The 17,862-nt window shown below is 65.3% G+C and overlaps 2 protein-coding genes across 3 annotated transcripts; one reads left to right on the plus strand and one right to left on the minus strand.

Annotated features, from left to right (window-relative positions):
* The first annotated feature begins 798 nt into the window (after nt 1-798).
* ABHD8 (abhydrolase domain containing 8) lies at nt 799-11,388 on the plus strand. Of its 2 annotated transcripts, none has more exons than XM_076359242.1 (5): nt 799-1,125; nt 6,956-7,718; nt 8,357-8,527; nt 8,706-8,922; nt 9,046-11,388. In XM_076359242.1, exons 2-5 carry the CDS (start codon nt 6,964-6,966, stop codon nt 9,193-9,195), a joined length of 1,293 nt encoding a protein of 430 aa, XP_076215357.1. In that variant the 5' UTR covers nt 799-1,125; nt 6,956-6,963; the 3' UTR covers nt 9,196-11,388. The 2 variants fall into 2 exon arrangements, with proteins under 2 accessions (XP_076215357.1, XP_076215359.1); XM_076359244.1 differs by having other exon boundaries at nt 799-958.
* Nucleotides 11,389-11,692: 304 nt separating this feature from the next.
* Nucleotides 11,693-16,832, minus strand: ANKLE1 (ankyrin repeat and LEM domain containing 1). The gene is made up of 10 exons (XM_076359691.1): nt 16,774-16,832; nt 15,901-15,969; nt 15,562-15,667; nt 15,288-15,390; nt 15,025-15,186; nt 13,171-14,568; nt 12,910-13,072; nt 12,648-12,807; nt 12,276-12,405; nt 11,693-11,917 (listed from the first exon to the last, which is right to left on the minus strand). Exons 1-10 carry the CDS (start codon nt 16,830-16,832, stop codon nt 11,745-11,747), a joined length of 2,523 nt encoding a protein of 840 aa, XP_076215806.1. The 3' UTR covers nt 11,693-11,744.
* Nucleotides 16,833-17,862: the final 1,030 nt, after the last annotated feature.

Consider the following 17,862-nt stretch of genomic DNA (forward strand, 5'->3'; position numbering starts at 1 on the left):
GGGGGCTGGAACACCTCTGCTATGAGGACAGGCTGAGAGAGTTGGGGTTGTTCAGCCTGGAGAGGAGAAGGCTTCGGGGAGACCTTAGTGCAGCCTATCAGTACTTAAAGGGGGCTTAGAAAAAAGATGGTGGCAAACTTTTTAGCAGGGCCTGTTGCGACAGGACAAGGGGGAATGGCTTTAAACTAAAGGGGGGTAGATTTAGACTAGATAGAAGGAAGACATTTCCAGTGAAGCACTGGCCCAGGTTGCCCAGAGAGGTGGTGGATGCCCCATCCCTGGAACCATTCCAGGTCAGGTTGGACGGGGCTCTGAGCAACCTGATCCAGTTGAAGATGTCCCTGCCCACGGCAGGGGGGTTGGACTAGATGGCCTTGAGAGGTCCCTTCCAGCCCAAACCATTCTGTGATTCCATGATTCTATAAAATAAACCCAAGAGACACGCGTGGTTTTATGTTTGTCCTCCCGTCCCGGCCCCTGGGGTCTGCGCCTTCACGCTTTCGGTGCACGGTCACCCGTGCTGAGCTCCGACACGCTCGTGGCACTGACACGCTCGTGGCCTCTGGGAAGCCCCGGATACCGGAATGGTGAGAAAACGGCAAAAGGTAAAAAAGGAATTCGGTAACTCATCCCGCTGGAAGGGGCAAAAAACCAGGGCGAGCCCTCCGGCTCCCCCAGCTCCTGGCAGGCTCCCCATGGGCGGGCGGCGGGGCTGCGCTGGGCCTTGCTTTGACTGGCAAGTCTCCTTGTCTGTCACGCCGAGAGCCCTCCTCTTTAGGAGGGATTTAAGGGGCTTTCTATGGCTATAGACTGCAAGGACAAATAGCACCCCCAAACCCCAGAGCTCAGTTATGAAGCTGCTCGTGGGGAGAAGATGGAAGGAGAGGTTTCGGTCTAAAGCAGATGAGCTGAGCTGAAGGCATCGCTCCATCCTTCCCACCAAACAGGCAAAAAAAATGTAAGCAGAGGAGCTGAAAAGCTGAGCAGCCTGCCAGCGCTGGCACCCCGCATCCTGCACGGGCTCCCGCCACCTCGGGCATCTCTTCCTCTCCCCCTTTGCCTCCTGCAAGATTTAAGCCTTTCATTCACAATCTCGACTCCTGACAATCCTTGTCAATAAATGAGGTGAGCATCCTCTTCTGTCTCTCTCTCTTTGTGCGGAGGACTCGGAGCACCAGCTGTGATGTAGGGCATGCGCTGAAGCGGAGGGGAGGAAGGTGCTCTGCACGGGGAGCAAAATGGCCAAAAGATGTGTTTTTTCGAAGCTGACGGTGGGAAGGGATTTGAGAGGCGTTAAACGGGATCGCGGGGAGAGAAGGGGAGACGGTAGCCTCGCAGAAGCACGGCACTGCTTGCGCTTAAATAACCCCGTTACATCGAGCCTGCTTTGAGCGCGGGGTTATAAAAAGCTGCCCAGCGATAAAACTTAAGGGACGGCTTCTGTTGTGATGCAATTGCAGTAAATGATTGCTGGCTCTGACCGAAGACTCGCTGTTGCTATGTGCGTGTCAAATCTGCTCGGATTTTCGGTTGGAGATCGAGGGGGCACCTGCACGCATCGCTGCCCAGCGGAGGGGGCAGGGTTTTCTTCTTCTCCTGCCTCCTTGCAATGGTTTCTTCCAGCCCGCTGCTGGAGGACGTTTGCTGCCGGAGGAATCCAACCGGCTTTTCTGCGGCTACGCGGTGGGAGCGGGGGTGATTCCCCCCTGGAAATCCCGGAGGTTTGGGAAACGGAGGGGGTTAGGCGGGATTTCGGTCGCGGAGGTCAGGCACAGGTTACTCCGCTGCGCATTGCATAATCTTTTGTTTCTCAAGGTCTTCTTCCTTCCTAAAGAGAGACGTGTGGCAGGCAGCCAGCCGCGGCTCCAGGCTGCCGTATGTCTTGCAGACGCTCTGCTTTCCCTGCCCTGCCGTTTCTTGACTGGATGCGATTTGTCCGCGTCCTGCGGGGCCCTCGGCGAAGTCCTGCCGCCCGCCGATGGGGACTGGCCCTCCCCCTCCTGGGAGGCTGCGTCCCTGCCTGTGCTGAGGATTTCAGGGCTGCCTCCTTGGTTTTTCTATTTGTACGGCTGATAAAGCCTTCCTGACTGTCCTGATAAAGCCGCTATAACTGTACCAGGTCGGGGAAGCCAGGTGTAACAATAAATCCAGGTGCTTGCCACCAGCTGAAGTGGCTTTTTCACGTTCCCCCAGAGGGAAGTTTACTTTGCAGGACCGAGACTAAGCGGCATAAACATTTTCTTGCGTGTATCTGAGATCGGTGCTTAAACAGTCGTTCTCTTCATGTGTTTCTCGATGCTGCAGTTTCTCCGCTTTGCAGAGAGTGAATGACTGGGGGAGGCTGGGAAGAGCATAATAATATTTGCCTATTCCTCAGGAGTGTCGTGTGTCATCATTAATACTCGTGAGCCCCGGAGGGAAGGGATTAGAGCTGAACAAATTATTATGGCAGGTCGTATTCCGGCTGCAGCACATCTCACGCTCCTCTCCGGCACCTCTCCTCCGAGGATTTGCACGGAATTAGCAAATTAGCTACTCCCTGCGAGGGTCCAGGGCTCTGTGCAGGGAGGGGGACGGAGGTGCTGAGCAGTGATGGGACTCGCTGGGTTATGGGGAGGTTCGTGGCCATCGGCTCCGGCACTGACTCCCGCTCACGCTGCCTCTGCGGTAAACGATGCTCTTGGCTCGCTTATTGGGGCCAAATGTTTACCAGGACTTCTCTCGGCAGGGACGGGCTCGCGGCTGCCCTGCGGGATGTCATGGAGAAACGTGCCGTCCTTTCTCCTGCCCGTAATTCAAGGTCTCCCCAGTGGGGACGGGCCAGGATCTTTGTCGTTCCCGGCACCCTGGATGTTTGGGACATCGGCTGTTCCCAGCAACCCAGCGGGGACGGGACCACCGCGGGAGGCAGGACCAGGAGGCTGTTTGGGGCAGGGGAGACCCTCTTCCCTGCAGGGATGGCAAGGGAAGAGCCGGCTTGGCTGGCCCGTCCCGGAGTGGCCGTTAAGCGTGCCCACGCCGTGCTGTCGCATCCCTGGGGCAGATGCGGTGTGAGCGCTGCCCTGATACGCCGCCCCACCGGCTGCCTGTCCGCCCCACCGGCTGCCTGTCAGCCCCGCGTGGCTGCCTGTCACGTTACCCCGTCGGGCTTTCCGCCCTCCACCCCGCCACGTCGCATCTCGTCCCATTTTTCTCCAGCTGTGACACGGTGCCGTCAAGTTGTATAAAATCTTGAGGCGCTGCAGCCCGAAGTAGGTCAGTAAGTTGTTTTTCCTCAGCCGGGTTATTCATCGCAGCGGCGGGGAGGGTGAAGCCGGAGAACTCCGCATGGGTGCTCCGGGACCAGGTCTGGACCTGGGCAACAAATCATCCTCCCGGGATTAATCCCCAGCATCCCTCGAGCATCCCCTCTCTGCTGGCAGCGGTTTCCTGGGGGCAGCTGTGATTTGGGGGAATACTGGGACGTAGGTATCATCTCAGGGCGATGCCGTCCGCCTTCCCGAGCCCGCACCGCGTCCTCGGCCTCGCGGGACGGGGGGGGGGGGGGGGGGCCGACGGCGGGTTCACGCCGCGCCTGACTCATTGTTGTGCCTGGCCTTATGTAACTGGTGCCGAAATCTCGCTCTCTGCCGGGGGCGGCGATGGAAGGTAGCCGGGATGGGGGGGGGGGGGGGGAAAGCAGCTCATCACCATGGTTACCAGCATCTTTGCAAAGTTCTTCACATCCATCTGGTTTCATTTTCAGCCTTTTCATCTCGCGGAGGGAACATCCCTTGATGTTGCTGGCTGCATCAGCCGTGGCAGACGGCGCGGTGGGTTAGAGGAGGCGTGTGGGAGGTGGGAGACGGGCGCGCTTTGCCTCCCAGCCCCCGACACGAAGCCTGACATCGAGTCAAATCGCTTAACCTCCTGTCCCTCCATTTCCCACCTAGCACAGCTCGACCGGGACGTGCTCTCTGATGGGATTCGGGTGGTGTTTTCTCAGTCTGATACCAAGCAGGGACTGCCACGTCCCGGACCGTGAGCTCCAAGCCCGGGCGTATCCGAGCAGAGGCATCTCAGCTCGGGGAGCCAGGCCCTGCCCCGCTGAATAGCCCCTCTCTTGCAGCAGGATCAGGGCTCGTACCCGGAGCCGATGAGGCCGGAGGGCGGCTCCGTGGCCCAAGCCTGGGCTCCTGGATCTGCCTGCAGAGCTCCCGCCTGCCAGAGCCTTCCAGCAAATCAATTCTGGAAATGAACAGGAGGGACTGATTGAGTTAATCCTGAGAAGTTAATCAATGTCGAGGCGGTTTGGCCAGAAGTCCTGTTTATAATCCATACAGAGATCATTAGTACCTCGTGAAATGGAGGCACAGCGCAAAGCCAGGCTTTATGGAAATCAGAGGCAGAATCACGTCCAGGTCCCACAGGCTGAGCCCGGGGGACCCGTACCCAAGTGCAGGCGCAGGATGCGGCCTGCCAGCCGTGGGCAGAGCTTGCAGAGAGCTCGCAGTCACGCTCGTGGGGACTGCGAGGCTCAGGGTCTGCCTGGTTTCCCCTCTCCCCCCGGGTTTTCCGCCTGCCCCATCTCTCTGTTCAGCATTACCAGCTCAGAGCTGCTCGAGGATCAAGAGCAGCCCAAGCCTGGCACCAAGGTGGTGCTCGAAAGCACGGCAAGAGCAGTGCCGTGTCCGTCCCAGTGCAAAGGCGGCCGGGCATCCTCCAGACAGGGCTCCAGCCGGGCTGGTACCCGGCTCCTCGGGCTCATCACCCATCTGGAAGCGTGGCTCAGCAGAGCAGACCGGCCCCTTGCCGGCGAGGTCTGCATTTAGCTTATCCTTCCCAGGGCTCTGAGACCTCCTGCTCTTGCTCATCAGCTTGGATGGGTCCATCCCCGGAGCAGCGAAGGGAGCCCGGCGAGTGACACAGCTGTTTAGCACGGCGCTTGGCCAGCCTGTGGGGAGCTGCGGGAAAGCTCTCGGTGTCGTAGGACCTGAGCCGCATCCTGCACGGATGTGCCCGTGTCCAGAAGAGAGATCGCCGATGCAAGCCCGGGTACCAAACCGCAGAGAGCCAGGCCTGCCGTGCCCTGCATCGGGGGGAGCCCCTGGGGAGCTCCCCGGCCAGCGGCAAGGAGAAGGAGCACCCGGGACCGGCTTTGATGCATTTCCAGTCCCTACAATTCAGCACCCAGAGCCTCACGCGGCGTTTGCATGGGAGTTGGGCCGCTGTCTCCGGCAGAGCCGGGCGAGAATCAAACTCTGGCTGCGGTCCCGAGAGCTGGCAAGGCTCCCCAGATAAGCTGCGCCGACTTTGCCAAGGAAACCGTTACCCGGATCGCCTGCCTCGAGCAAACAGGCTGGTTTTTCCCAGGGAAATTCACAAGACATGCGTTGGGCTGGAGCCGGGGTGCACGGGCTCCCCACCGGCCGGTGGCTCTCAGCAGAGCCCGTCCGGTCCCCAGGAGCGCGTGGGGGCCAGGCTGGGCGTGTTGGGGGTCCGTAGGAGTCTCCGAGAAGGGCGCGGTGTTGGCTTCCCCAAATGTAGTGAATGATAAAAGCCGCAGAGCGGGAAGCCTGCGCTCCCAGCCTGCCTCCGTCCCTTGCTTTGTTTTGCACGGTCTGCCAGCAAAGTGCCCGTAATCCTGCAGGGTGCACTTGAAGGGGTTGTTTGGGGAGCTAAGGGGGCTGCTCCTGACAGCGTCACTGGGACTTAGACGTTAAATTCCCCCCCCGGGAACACGCTTTTCCTTCTCCTCCCCTCTGCAGGGGTTGTGGTCGGTACCCGCAGCCACCACTTGGGGGGCAGCCGGTGCCCCCTCCTGCGGGGACAGCCCCTCTGTGCAGTGCCCGCTCCGGCTCTCTTTACCCATCGGCATCAATAATTCACCGAGTTTAGCTTCATCAATAATAAACACGCATCAGGCTGCCAGCCAGGGGAGGCAAGGACCTCCCTAGCCCCCTCCGCAGCCACCCTCGGCACCGCCGGGATGGCATCGGGCTCTGGTCCGGGCATGGATGCCCCCGGTGCCACCAGCCTTTCCTACCTCGCATCTGCCTTTGCTCGGCTCTGGCTTCGCTCTCAGCCAGGCTCGGTGGTCCTGGTGTCCACAGCCCTCTCCCAAAACCACCTGAGCGCATCTGGAAGAGCAAACGTCAAGGGATGAGCCTTGGGGACAGCAAGGACAGTGCCACATCCCCCCAGCCAGCGTGGTGCCGGGTGGGGATGTGGGGAGGGGCTTTCCCACCCCCCCAGCGGGTGCCGGGTCACTGCCCCCCCCCCCAGGTTCTCTTGCCATATTATTTTCAGCCTTGGTTTGTGGAGTGACTTTAATTAAAACCTTCATCTCCAGTCCTTGTAATTTCCATCTCTCGCTATTTGTATTGGTGGTTTAGACTAGAGATACGTATATATATTTAATTGGTATGAATAATGCATTTTCATAGCTGAATCTTTCCTTAGCTCCATATTTGGTGCCAGAAATAGCATTTTCATTTCAAACAGGCTTTTCTTTGCATGTTCCTTCCCTCGGCCAGAGCAGATCCCTTCTCGGAGGCCCGCATCTGCATGCCGGGGACCGCGTGGGTTTGCAGCCACTTGAGTTCCTCTCTGCTGGGCCAGCGTACGTCGCACCGGCTCGGTGACAGGGACGTGGCCCAGACAAAGCGGGACGGGGAGTGCTGGGTCCGTCTTTGATCTGAAACAGAAGCCCGTTGGCAGGTGGCTGAGGAGGGCTGTGCATTTGGGGAGCACCACCTTCACCCCCCCCGATGCATCCCCAGAGGCACGTTCTGCCCTCGCTCATGCCGCTGCAGTTTTCCCCAGGGCTGGCAGCAAAGCTGGGGGGGGGGGGGGAAACGGGGCTGTCCCTGGTCCCCTGTGCCGCAGCCAGGACCCCCAGCAGGTCCCCGCTGGGCGCTGGAGCTGGTGACTAACCCCCCCTTCTCCTGCCCCCCCTCTCTTGCCTTCGTTGCAGGGAGCATAATGCTGAACAGCATCACCGATGGGCTCCTGTGCTGCCTGATGGGCAAGACGACGAACGCCGTGGGGCCTCTGGACAGCGTTGAGTCCAGCAACGGCTACAGCTTCATAGAGGTGAAGCCGGGGAGGATCCTGCGGGTCAGGCACAACACGCCCAACCGCCCGGCTCCGGAGAGGCTCGAGGAGACCCAGCCCGGGAGGCCGGAGCGGGGCACGGTGCACTGCAAGCGCAAGATCACCGTCTACCGTAACGGGCAGCTGGTGATTGAGAACCTGGGGGACGCCGTCCGCTCCGAGATCCTGCACTGCCAGAACAGCTCGGGGGAACCCAACAGCACCGTGGAGCTGGAGCTCTCTGACCTGGCCGGCCAAGCTCCTGCCCAGGGTCCCGCTGGCACACCGGGATGCGGCGCACGGGAAGCAGCCGCTGCCCCCGGCAAGCGTCGGAAGCGTAAACCCAAGAAAGTCGTCAACATCGACTGCAAGAAGCAGATCACAAGCTGCAAAGGGACGCACAGCGACGTGGTCCTCTTCTTCATCCACGGCGTGGGTGGCTCGCTGGACATCTGGAAGGAGCAGCTGGACTTCTTTACCAAGCTGGGCTATGAAGTGGTGGCTCCCGACCTGGCTGGCCACGGCTGCAGCTCGGCTCCCCAAATCGCCGCCGCGTACACCTTCTATGCGCTGGCGGAGGACATGAGGGCCATCTTCAAGCGCTACGCAAAGAAGAGGAATATCTTGATAGGACACTCGTACGGGTAAGGGACCAGGGGGTCCCAGGAGGGAAGGGGTGAATTCATCCCCCCACCGTCCTCTCCTTGGCAGCGAACGCCCAACAAATCCTGCACTTCGGGGGCCGAGAAGCAGAGGAGGGGTATGGGGTTTCCCGTTTTGGGTTTATCCCTCAGCTCTGACCTCCTACATCCTCTTGGTGTGTGTCCCAGGGTCCAGCTAATCCCAGAGCCCGTCCTGCAGCAGGGAAGCTGGCACAGCACAGCCTATAAATAGAGTAAGCCCAAGAAAGTCAATTAGATGGAGACTAAGCAGTGCGGAGAGCAGGGCTGGGAGGAGAGGGAGCCGGGGACGGGCTCCGAGCTGGGTAGGATTAGATCGGGACAAGGCTGGTCCAGGCTGGCAGGCACCCAAGTGGTTCCCAGCACCCTGCTTTGCTCCGCACAGGAGTGAAACCCCAAGCTCAGCCCCTCTGCCCGGGCTCTGCAGGGCACCGGCTGTGGGGTTTGACTGGGGTTACCCTGCCCCAGAAAGGGGGAGCACGGGTCAAACGAGGGGGTGTAGCCTGGGGTCCGGCCACAGATCCTTGAGATCTGCCATGGGATGCAGCATCCTCCGGTGCCACAGGGTCAGAGCATGGCCCCATGTCCGTCTCTCCCTGCAGGGTGTCCTTCTGCACCTTCCTCGCCCACGAGTATCCAGACCTGGTCCATAAGGTGATCATGATCAACGGAGGGGGCCCAACGGCGCTGGAACCCAGCCTCTGCTCCATCTTCAACATGCCCACCTGCGTGCTGCACTGCCTGTCCCCGTGCCTGGCCTGGAGCTTCCTCAAGTGAGTGGCCGTCCCGGCACCGTGGTGCTGGGGAGGGTTGTCCCCGGCCAACCTGGCTTCCAGCCACCACGGGCAGGGACACCGCGTCCTGCCAGCGGCGTCCCCCACGCTCCCGTCCCCCCGATGCCGAGGCACCGCGCTGGGCTAACCCTCTGCCCGTGCCGGCTCCGTCCCGCAGGGCTGGCTTCGCTCGCCAGGGTGCCAAAGAGAAGCAGCTGCTGAAGGAAGGCAACGCCTTCAACGTGTCCTCCTTTGTCCTGCGCGCCATGATGAGCGGTCAGTACTGGCCGGAGGGTGACGAGGTTTATCACGCGGAGCTGGCCGTGCCCGTGCTCCTGGTCCACGGCATGCATGACAAGTTTGTCCCGGTGGAGGAGGACCAGCGAATGGCTGAGGTAGGGGACCGAGCGGGGCTGGGGGGGTGGGCGAGGGCTGGGGTTTGCCTGCCAGCACGTGGCGATGTGGGCAGGGGGCTTGTCCCGGCGCTGACGCCCACCACTGCCACCATCTCCCTCCAGATCCTGCTGATTGCCTTCCTGAAGGTGATCGACGAGGGCAGCCACATGGTGATGATGGAGTGTCCCGAGACAGTGAACACGCTGCTCCACGAGTTCGTCCTGTGGGAGCCCGAGACGCCAGCTGGGGACGGGCAAGGGGAGAAGAAATAAGGCGGTGGGACGTGGTGACCGGGCTGCTCCGATGGGAGAGACGTTTCGGAGAGGAGAGGGGTTTGTGAGAGCGGAGGGGTGTGGCAGAGGCTGCCCTTGCCGGGACCTCAGCCGATTTTCTTTCCCGGCCGCATCGGAGGCTGGTGGTGGAGCACAGAGGCTCCCCCAGGCAGGGGTGCGCGGGGCCAGCAGTGGGAACATGGCAGACCTGGTCCCCGTCCCCTTGGGGATGGCATGGCAGCCACTGGAGTGTCTTCATCCTGTTTCTTTGTAGTATTATCTTCCACACACAGTGACCCCCCCCAAGGACGGAGAGGAGGTGGCTGCGGGGAGACTGGTCCGTTTTGGGAAGAAATTGGAGGGGTTCCTCCAGGGAGAGCGTGTCGGCTCCAGAACCTTCCCGGCCAGGGCCGGAGAAGCTGAGCTGGAATTGCTTTAAGGGGAAGCCAAAGGCTCCTTGGCCTCAGCAGCAGGATTTGCCTCTCTGAGCCCTGCAGCGCCTTGCTCGAGCCGTCTGTGGGGCCGGGAGGACAGGACCACCATTATTGCCAGCAGCCGTGCACACGACGTCCAGCAGCTCCTGCCTGGTGCTGGTGAGGGTCTGCCTGCACAGCTCGTCTCTGCCTGGCCAGGAGATGAGGACAAGGAGGTGACCTGCTCCTGTGGGCACGGTCAGAAGGACCGTCGGCTCCCCCACCGTGGGGGGACTGGCATGGCTGCGGTGGGGAGGACAACGCCAAACCTGAGCTCTCCCGTGGTCCCCGGTGCCACCGTCTGTGCAGTCACGTCCCCAACCACCATCGCTTTAGGTACCGCAGCGCTGGCTTCTGCAGAGCCCTCTGCTTCCCTCCCGCTGCCGCATCCTTGAGATGCTCGGAGCCATCGCCACCACGCAGCGACTCCCACAGCGTCCGATCCGCTTGCCCTTCCCGGCTTCCAGCTCCTCTAAGACTCCGGGACCCACCACCCGCTCCCGGACCACATCCCTGCCGGGATCACACCCGTCCCTCGTGCACCGGGGGACCAGCAATACAGCATCGCGTTGCCGCCGTGTCTGTCCTTGCCAACAGCTCCTGTGTGGATCCGTGGGGTCTCGGAGCAACGTGGGAGCAATGAATCAAAACCGCAACCGTCTGATCGCAACGGACAACAGCTCGTTACCCGCCGACACCATTCTGTACATAACCCACCGGTCCCATCATCTCCTCCTCCCCTCTGCGCTTCGCATCCCGCTGCCAGGAGTGGGGCAGGACCGAGAAGGTACATGAGAAGCGTCGAGCGGGGACCCGGGCGCCATCGCGGGGGCCGGGGGCTCCTGGCCGCACCGGGACGGGTGGGAGCCCAAGCGAGCCAGGAGGATGCTGTGCTGGGGGGATGGCCCCAGCCTCCCCGCTACCCCACAAAGCGGAGCCGCTCCCTGCTTTGTTTCCCCTCTTATTTCCCCCCATCTAAACCAAAGAAACAACCAGCCCCACGGAAACCTCACCCTTGGCCCACGTCCCACCCAGCCCCACCTCGCCCCGAATGGGGCTGCCACCGCACCAAGGCACCCCAGGTCAGCTCGAGGGGCTCCTGGCTGGGCAGGGCTGCTCCGACCGGAGCTGGCACCCACCTGCAACGCGCCTTCCCCGGGGCTGAGCCCATCTTTCTCCCCAAACTGAGCGATGTAGTAGAGGAAGGGTCCTTCGGAGCCGGCCCCGGTGTGACGGGGACCCTGTGTGATGAGTGTCCCCAGGCGGCCCCCCTCTGTCCCAGCACCGGGGCGGAGCTGCCCCTCTGCCAGTGCCTGCCCCTGCCCACTGCTGCCGCAACCTGTCTCATAATGAGAATTTTAATGTCCCTGGGTTCAGATTGTTTCCACGAGCGTTCCCCTGCAACATCCCTCCCATCCCGTGTCCTGGCCAGGGGAGACCCCGCAACACGGCCGGGGTCTGCAACGAGGGTACCCAGAAATACAACTGTACCCCAAAACGCGGCTCTGCCCCCGCCGCAACCCCCCAGCCAGCTCCAGGCGACTGTCGGTGCCCGGCTGTGGGCCACGGCTCCTCAAACCTCTGTTTGCCACGGAGCCTGTGCCGCTTGTACCCACATCGCTTGTGCCAAGGCCAAGGCAAACTGCGCACCGTAACCCCGCCGCTGAGCCACGCGCCGTGTTAGTGCCATTTCATACAGTAAAGCCGTGTTATATTCTCAGCCGCGTCCGACTCCATGATGGGGAGAGATGCGCCGGGCACTGGGGGGGGGGGATGTCCTCGTGCCCGTGCACTGGGTACACGCTGGGGCAGAGGGGGCTGTCCTAGGAGCATGGCAGAGTGGGGAAGCGAAGCCAGAAATCACGTGCAGCTTGGATTTCTTAGCAAAAGAAGACCTGCAGTGATTTATTTATCGCCCTTTAGGGAAATAGAAAAATAGAAAAATTCTCGCCAGTGTTCGCAACATAAAACCCGCACCCAGAGCACAGCCGCCTCCTCGGAAAGGGCAGAGGGGAGGTGCAGGCAGGGGGTGCCCCCCAGCACCCCGGCACAGCATTCCCCAGCACCCCAGGGTGCTCAGCGCCCGCCATGGATGTCCGCTGGCCGGAGCTGCCGCTCGCCCTCGGCCAGGAAGATGCGCATGGCCCTGTACAGCATGTGAACGCCCAGGCGCCGGCGTCGCTCCGCCGGCCAGCTCGCCGCCGCGCCATAGCAGTTCCCCTTCCTCTGGTTGGTGATGGTCTGCAGCCCTGCGGGGACGGGGTCAGCACCCACAGCCCCGGCCCCGTGCTCCCCATCAGCACCCACAGCCCCACAGGGATGGAAGCGGCCCCGTGTCCCCCACCAGCACCCACTCCCAGGCAGCTTTTCCCGCAGGAGATAAGGGTCTGGGGGATTGTGCCCAGATCCGGCGCTGGCAACCGGGGACTCCAAAGTCCCTGTGTGCCCCAGGATGGGCTGCATCCCCCCTCTGTGTCCCCCCCGACTCCTGCATGGGGTGGGAGAGAGGGATGCAGGGAGTCGGAGCGGCGGCAGAACCGATGCCGGGAGCTGCGGCAGGGGCAAGGGGCCAGGGCAGCACCATCTCCCCCCACCGGCCCTGCTCACCCAGAGCCTCCACGAGGCAGCTCTCTCGCGTGTAAGCCTCCGCCGGGACGGTGCTCTGGAAGCAGTGCACGGAGACGACACCCTGCCCACTCGCCCAGATCTCCAGGATGCGCCGCACCTTGGGGCAGCCCTGTGGAACAGCGGGCACCATCACCGCGGCCTCGAGCCCCCCCGGTGCAGCCCCCCCCCATGCCCATGCCCATCACCATGGCCCCCAGCCCCCCCCCCCAGTGCAGCCCCTCGTGCCCATCACCATGGCCCCCAGCCCCCCCCCGGTGCAGCCCCTCATGCCCATCACCATGGCCCCCAGCCCCCCCCGGTGCAGCCCCTCATGCCCATCACCGTGGCCCCGAGCCCCCCAGCCCATCCCACCTTCTGCGTCCGGGCGCGGTGCTGGCTCAGCGCCTCAGCGAGGTGGCAGTATGGCCGGGCACGCGTCCCCTTGCCCACGTAGAAGATGGCTTTGACGAAGGTCCTGAAGCACTTGGCTGGGCTCAGGTGGTGGGAGCGGAGCGGCAGGTTCTGCGTGGTCCTGGGGGTGCAAACCCCCAGCTTTGGGGCTTGATGCCTCCCAGGGGTCCCCGCTCAGACCCTCCCAGCACAGGGGACACGCGGGGCAGTGGCGTGGCCCTACCTGGGGTCGAGGAGGAGGTAGTTGAAGCTGGACTTGACCAGCCCTTCCCGCCAGCGCCAGCTCCGGTCGGGGCGGTCGAACTGCTGGGCCAGCACCAGCTCATCCTGGGTGCAATCAGGGATGTGGCCGGTCCGCAGCGCGGCCGCCAGCTCGGGGCTCTGCCCTGGCGCAGCCGTGCCGGCATCGGGGAGCACCATCAGCCCCACACCGGCACCGCGGGGACTGGCCAGCCGGGCAGAGGGGGACATCCCTGGGACTCACCTGCCGGCCTCCCCCGGCATCCCCTCGCCAGCTCCTCCAGCCGCCGCAGGTACAGCCGCCTGGTGAGCTCCGTGACGGGCCCCGGGTCATCCCCCAGCGCCCGCAGCCGCCGGCGCAGAGCTTCGTCTGAGAGGGGCCGCGGCGGTGCCGTGCACGCTCGCCCGTCCTGGACCACGGCATCCTCGGGGCTGGTGGTGACCTCTGTGCCGGGGCCGTGCTCCTCGTCCTCAAGATGCTTCTCACAGCAGTGGGTGCTGCAGCCGGCGGGCGAGAGCGGCACGGCCGGGCTTCCCGGCTCCACCGCAGTGCTGCCTGGCAGCTGCCGGGCCAGGAGGTGGCTGAAGCTCCCGTGGGGCCACGGAGGCTGGTGTGTCCCCAACAGTGAGGGGTCCTGCCACCCAGAACCATCCTCCAGCACCCTGGGGTTGGGGCTGCTGGTGGCATGGGGGGAGCCCTGAGCATCTGATGGGGAGTCCTGGAGGTGCCCGTGGTCCCCAGGGACCAGCAGGACCGTGGGGCTGGAGCCAGGGGAGCCCCGAGCATCTGATGGGGAGTCCTGGGGGAGGCCATGGTCCCTGGGGCACAGCAGGACCGTGGGGCTGGAGCCGGGGGAGCTGCTGGTCCCCAGGGGGGAGCTGGGCTGGCTGGGGCCTCTGGGGAGGATCTCGGTGTCATCCAAAGAGCTTGTCCCCTCTCCATCCCCTCTGGACACATCCTCACCCTGCGGGGTGACGCAGTGCCCCAAGGTGGTGGCAGGGTCCCTGGGGACACCCCGGGGTGCTCTGAGCCTGGGGGGCCTCCGGGGCATCTCCAGCGTCTCATCGAAGAGGGAGGAGGAAGAGGAGGCGCTGAACCGCGCCGCGGAGGCCTGGAGGCGGCTCTTGGTCCTGGGGGTGACATGGCGGTGCCTGGGGGGCTCCAGCCCCTGAGGAGTGGCATCCCCAGCAGCAAGGCTGGCTGGGCTGCAGGGGGGGGAACCCCGGAGGCTGCACCCCTGGAGCCGTGCAAGCAGCTCCCCTACACTGCCCACCTCTGAACCATCCCCGCAGTGAGGGGCCGCCCTTGAGCCCCTCCAAAAATCCTCACCCTGCACCCCTTCTGCATTTGGGGGGCTGGTGGGGGGCAGCCCCCAGGCAGCAGCTCCAGTTGGGGAGGAGGTTTCGCCCGGCTCCAGCCCCCCGGCTGCCCTGGGCTGGGGGGAGCGGCAGCGCCAAGCCCCCGGGCACCTCCCGGCCTCGCTTGGCTCCAGGGTCTCCACGGCACTGACGAAGCACTCGCTGGCACCGCTGCTGTCCCCAAGGCTGCTGCGGTCCAAGCCCCCGGCCCTCGCCTCGAGCACCATCGTCCCCAGGTCGGGGGCAGCCGGGGCCATGACGCCCAGCCCTGCCCAGCCCACCGCTGGTCCCCGGGGGACACCGGGGCGATGCTGAGCCACAGCACCCAGGATGTCACCGTCCCCAGGGCTCTGGCATGCCACTGAGCAGCTGCTCAGGCCACCGCAGAGCAGGGGAGCCCTGGGGGATGCCCCGCGTCCCCCTGGGACCCTGCTGCAACACCGGGGCTGGGGGGAGCTCAGGGACCCACCAGGACCAAACTCCTGCTGGGGAGAGGGGCCAGGGCTGTTCCCAGCACTGGGCTTGGGGAGAGCCCAGGGGGGACCCCCCGTCCTTCCCACCACGAGCCGGCTCCGGGGTCCCTCCCCGAGCTCATCCCCGGCCAAGAGCAGCGTGCTGGAGGCGAGGGGCTGCGGGGGGAGAGCTGAGCCCCCGGGGTCTGCGTGGGGCCATGGGGCGAGGGAGGGGATGAGGAGGGACGGGGGCTCTGGGGAACAGCCCGGCCAGAGCCAGGGCTCACCCGAACCGCAACCGCCCCCCAGCTCCAGCTCCTCCAGCAGGGACCTGCGGGTGCTGCTCAGGGGCCCGGCCTCAGAGCCGTCCTCAGAGAGCCTGGAGGAGACGCTGCCTTCGGTGCCGTCCTCGGTCAGGAAGGAGAGGGAGCGCCTGGGCCCCCCCAGGTCTGGGGGCAGAGATGGGGAGTCAGTATCCAACCCAAACTGGGGGCTGGATCAGCCCCCCCCGACACCGGCCCCGGCCGAGGGGTCACCCCAGGGACCCCACCCTCCATGGGGGGCCAGCCCCGGGCGCGCTGCGAGTCCCGCAGGATCTGCACGTGCGCATGGTTGCCCTGCTCCAGCACCAGGTCGATGGCTCGTTTCCCATCCTGTGGGGAGGGGACGTCGCGGTCAGGGCTGCCAGGGCCACCATGGGGTGACATGGCCCCGCCGGGATCTGGCAGGCACCCGCTGCTCACCCATCCCACCAATGCTGAGGGTCCCAGCACGGGCAGCACCTCCAAGGTGCTGTCCCCATCCCCAAAGCTGTCCCCGCTAACCTGGTCTCGGAGGTCGGGGTCCCCCCCTTTCTTCAGCAGGAGCTCGAGGCACCTGCAGCACCCCCAGGACGAGGCGACGTGCGGCGGCGGCAGCTCCTCGGCGGACCTGGAGCGGGCAGCAGGAGCAGGGCTTCACCCCGAGCCCGCTGCACACCCCCAGCTCGGCCGGCAGGTCAGGGGCACGGTCGGCAGGTCAGGGGCACAGCCGTCCCCTGGGGGGGGGGGGGTCATGCAAGTACCACCAGCCCCGCAGCCGGGTGCTCCGGCATCACGGGGGGGGGGGGGGGGGGGGGGACACACGGGACACACGACACGACACCGTGTGGCCCCGGCCGTTACCTGGCATTGGGGTCCCCACCGCGGCGCAGCAGCAGCAGCCCCAGGCAGCGCCCGCCGCCCACCCGCTCTCTGCCGGCGGCCAGATGGATGGGGGTGACCCCCCCCCCCGGAGGTGCGGGTTGGGGTCGGCCCCCCGCTCCAGCAGGGCCTGCACCGCCCTGCAGCACAGCCGGGCAGGGTCAGCGCCGGGGGGAGGGGGGGGGGGCAGCCCGCAGCCCCCCCCCCGGTCACTCCCGGCGCTGGGCTGTGCCCCCCCCCCCCGGGTCGGAGCCACACACCGGGGCACCCAAACCGGGCCCCCGCCAGCGCGAGGACACCCCCGTGCCACGGACCCCCGAGCAGCGCACGCCATGCTCCCCCCCCCCCCGTGCAACGCACCCAACACCCCCCTGCCCAAAGCAGCGAACGGATCCGTCCGCCCCCCCCCCGGTCCATGCAGGGACCCCCCAGCGCCGTGCGTGCTGCACCCCCTCCCGGTGCAATTCCCCCCCCGCCCCGCGGGCAGTGCATATAGGGGTACCCCTAAGCAACCCCCCCCCGCGAGCTGCAGCACGTGCAACGCGCCCCCCCGCCCGGTGCAACGCCGGTATTGCAGAGCCCCCGCCCGTGCAAAGCCCCCCCGCCCCGGCGCAAGGCCGCGCCCCGGGGGACTGCCCGTCCCCTGCCGGTGCCGGTGCCAGCGCCACACCCCCCCCGGTGCAACGTGTCCGTGTTCGTATCCCCCCCCCCCCCGGTGCAACGTGTCTGTCCCCCCCCCCCCGGTGCAATGTCCCCTTACGGCTCGCGCCGCCCCGCGCCGTTCATGCCGCCCCGCGCACGCGCACTGCACCCTGCCCGTTCGAACGCCCCGCGCGCCGCCGCCCCGCCGCTCACTGGCTGGCGAGGCGCCCAATAGGAGCCGGCCGAGGGCAGCCACGCCCACCCCGCCCCATGTCGTCACAGCTGGAGGGGCGTGGCCGCACCGCCCAGTGCCCCGCCCCGAGCCTCCCAGCACCGCCCGGTGCCCCGCACCAGTGCTCCCAGTGCCCCAGTGCCACCCAGTGTCCCCAGTGCCCCCAGTGCCACCCAGTGCCCCCAGTGCCCCCAGTGCCCCCAGTGCCCCGCACCAGTGCTCCCAGTGCCACCAGTGCCACCCAGTTCCCCAGTGCCACGCACCAGTGCTCCCAGTGCTCCCAGTGCCACCCAGTGCCCTGCACCAGTGCCCCCAGTGCCCCGCACCAGTGCTCCCAGTGCCCCCAGTGCCCAGCACCAGTGCTCCCAGTGCCCCAGTGCCACCCAGTTCCCCAGTGCCACGCACCAGTGCTCCCAGTGCTCCCAGTGCCACCCAGTGCCCTGCACCAGTGCCCCCAGTGCCCGCACCAGTGCTCCCAGTGCCCCCAGTGCCCCGCACCAGTGCTCCCAGTGCCACCAGTGCCACCCAGTTCCCCCAGTGCCACGCACCAGTGCTCCCAGTGCCCCCAGTGCCACCAGTGTCCCCAGTGCCCCCAGTGCCACCCAGTGCCCCAGTGCCCCCAGTGCCCCCAGTGCCCCGCACCAGTGCTCCCAGTGCCACCAGTGCCACCCAGTTCCCCCAGTGCCACGCACCAGTGCTCCCAGTGCTCCCAGTGCCACCCAGTGCCCTGCACCAGTGCCCCCAGTGCCCCGCACCAGTGCTCCCAGTGCCCCCAGTGCCCAGCACCAGTGCTCCCAGTGCCCCCAGTGCCACCCAGTTCCCCCAGTGCCACGCACCAGTGCTCCCAGTGCTCCCAGTGCCACCCAGTGCCCTGCACCAGTGCCCCCAGTGCCCCGCACCAGTGCTCCCAGTGCCCCCAGTGCCCCGCACCAGTGCTCCCAGTGCCACCAGTGCCACCCAGTTCCCCCAGTGCCACGCACAGTGCTCCCAGTGCTCCCAGTGCCACCCAGTGCCCTGCACCAGTGCCCCGCACCAGTGCTCCCAGTGCCCCAGTGCCCCGCACCAGTGCT

Source organism: Aptenodytes patagonicus, chromosome 25 (assembly GCF_965638725.1).
Source record: "Aptenodytes patagonicus chromosome 25, bAptPat1.pri.cur, whole genome shotgun sequence".
Taxonomy (NCBI): domain Eukaryota; kingdom Metazoa; phylum Chordata; class Aves; order Sphenisciformes; family Spheniscidae; genus Aptenodytes; species Aptenodytes patagonicus.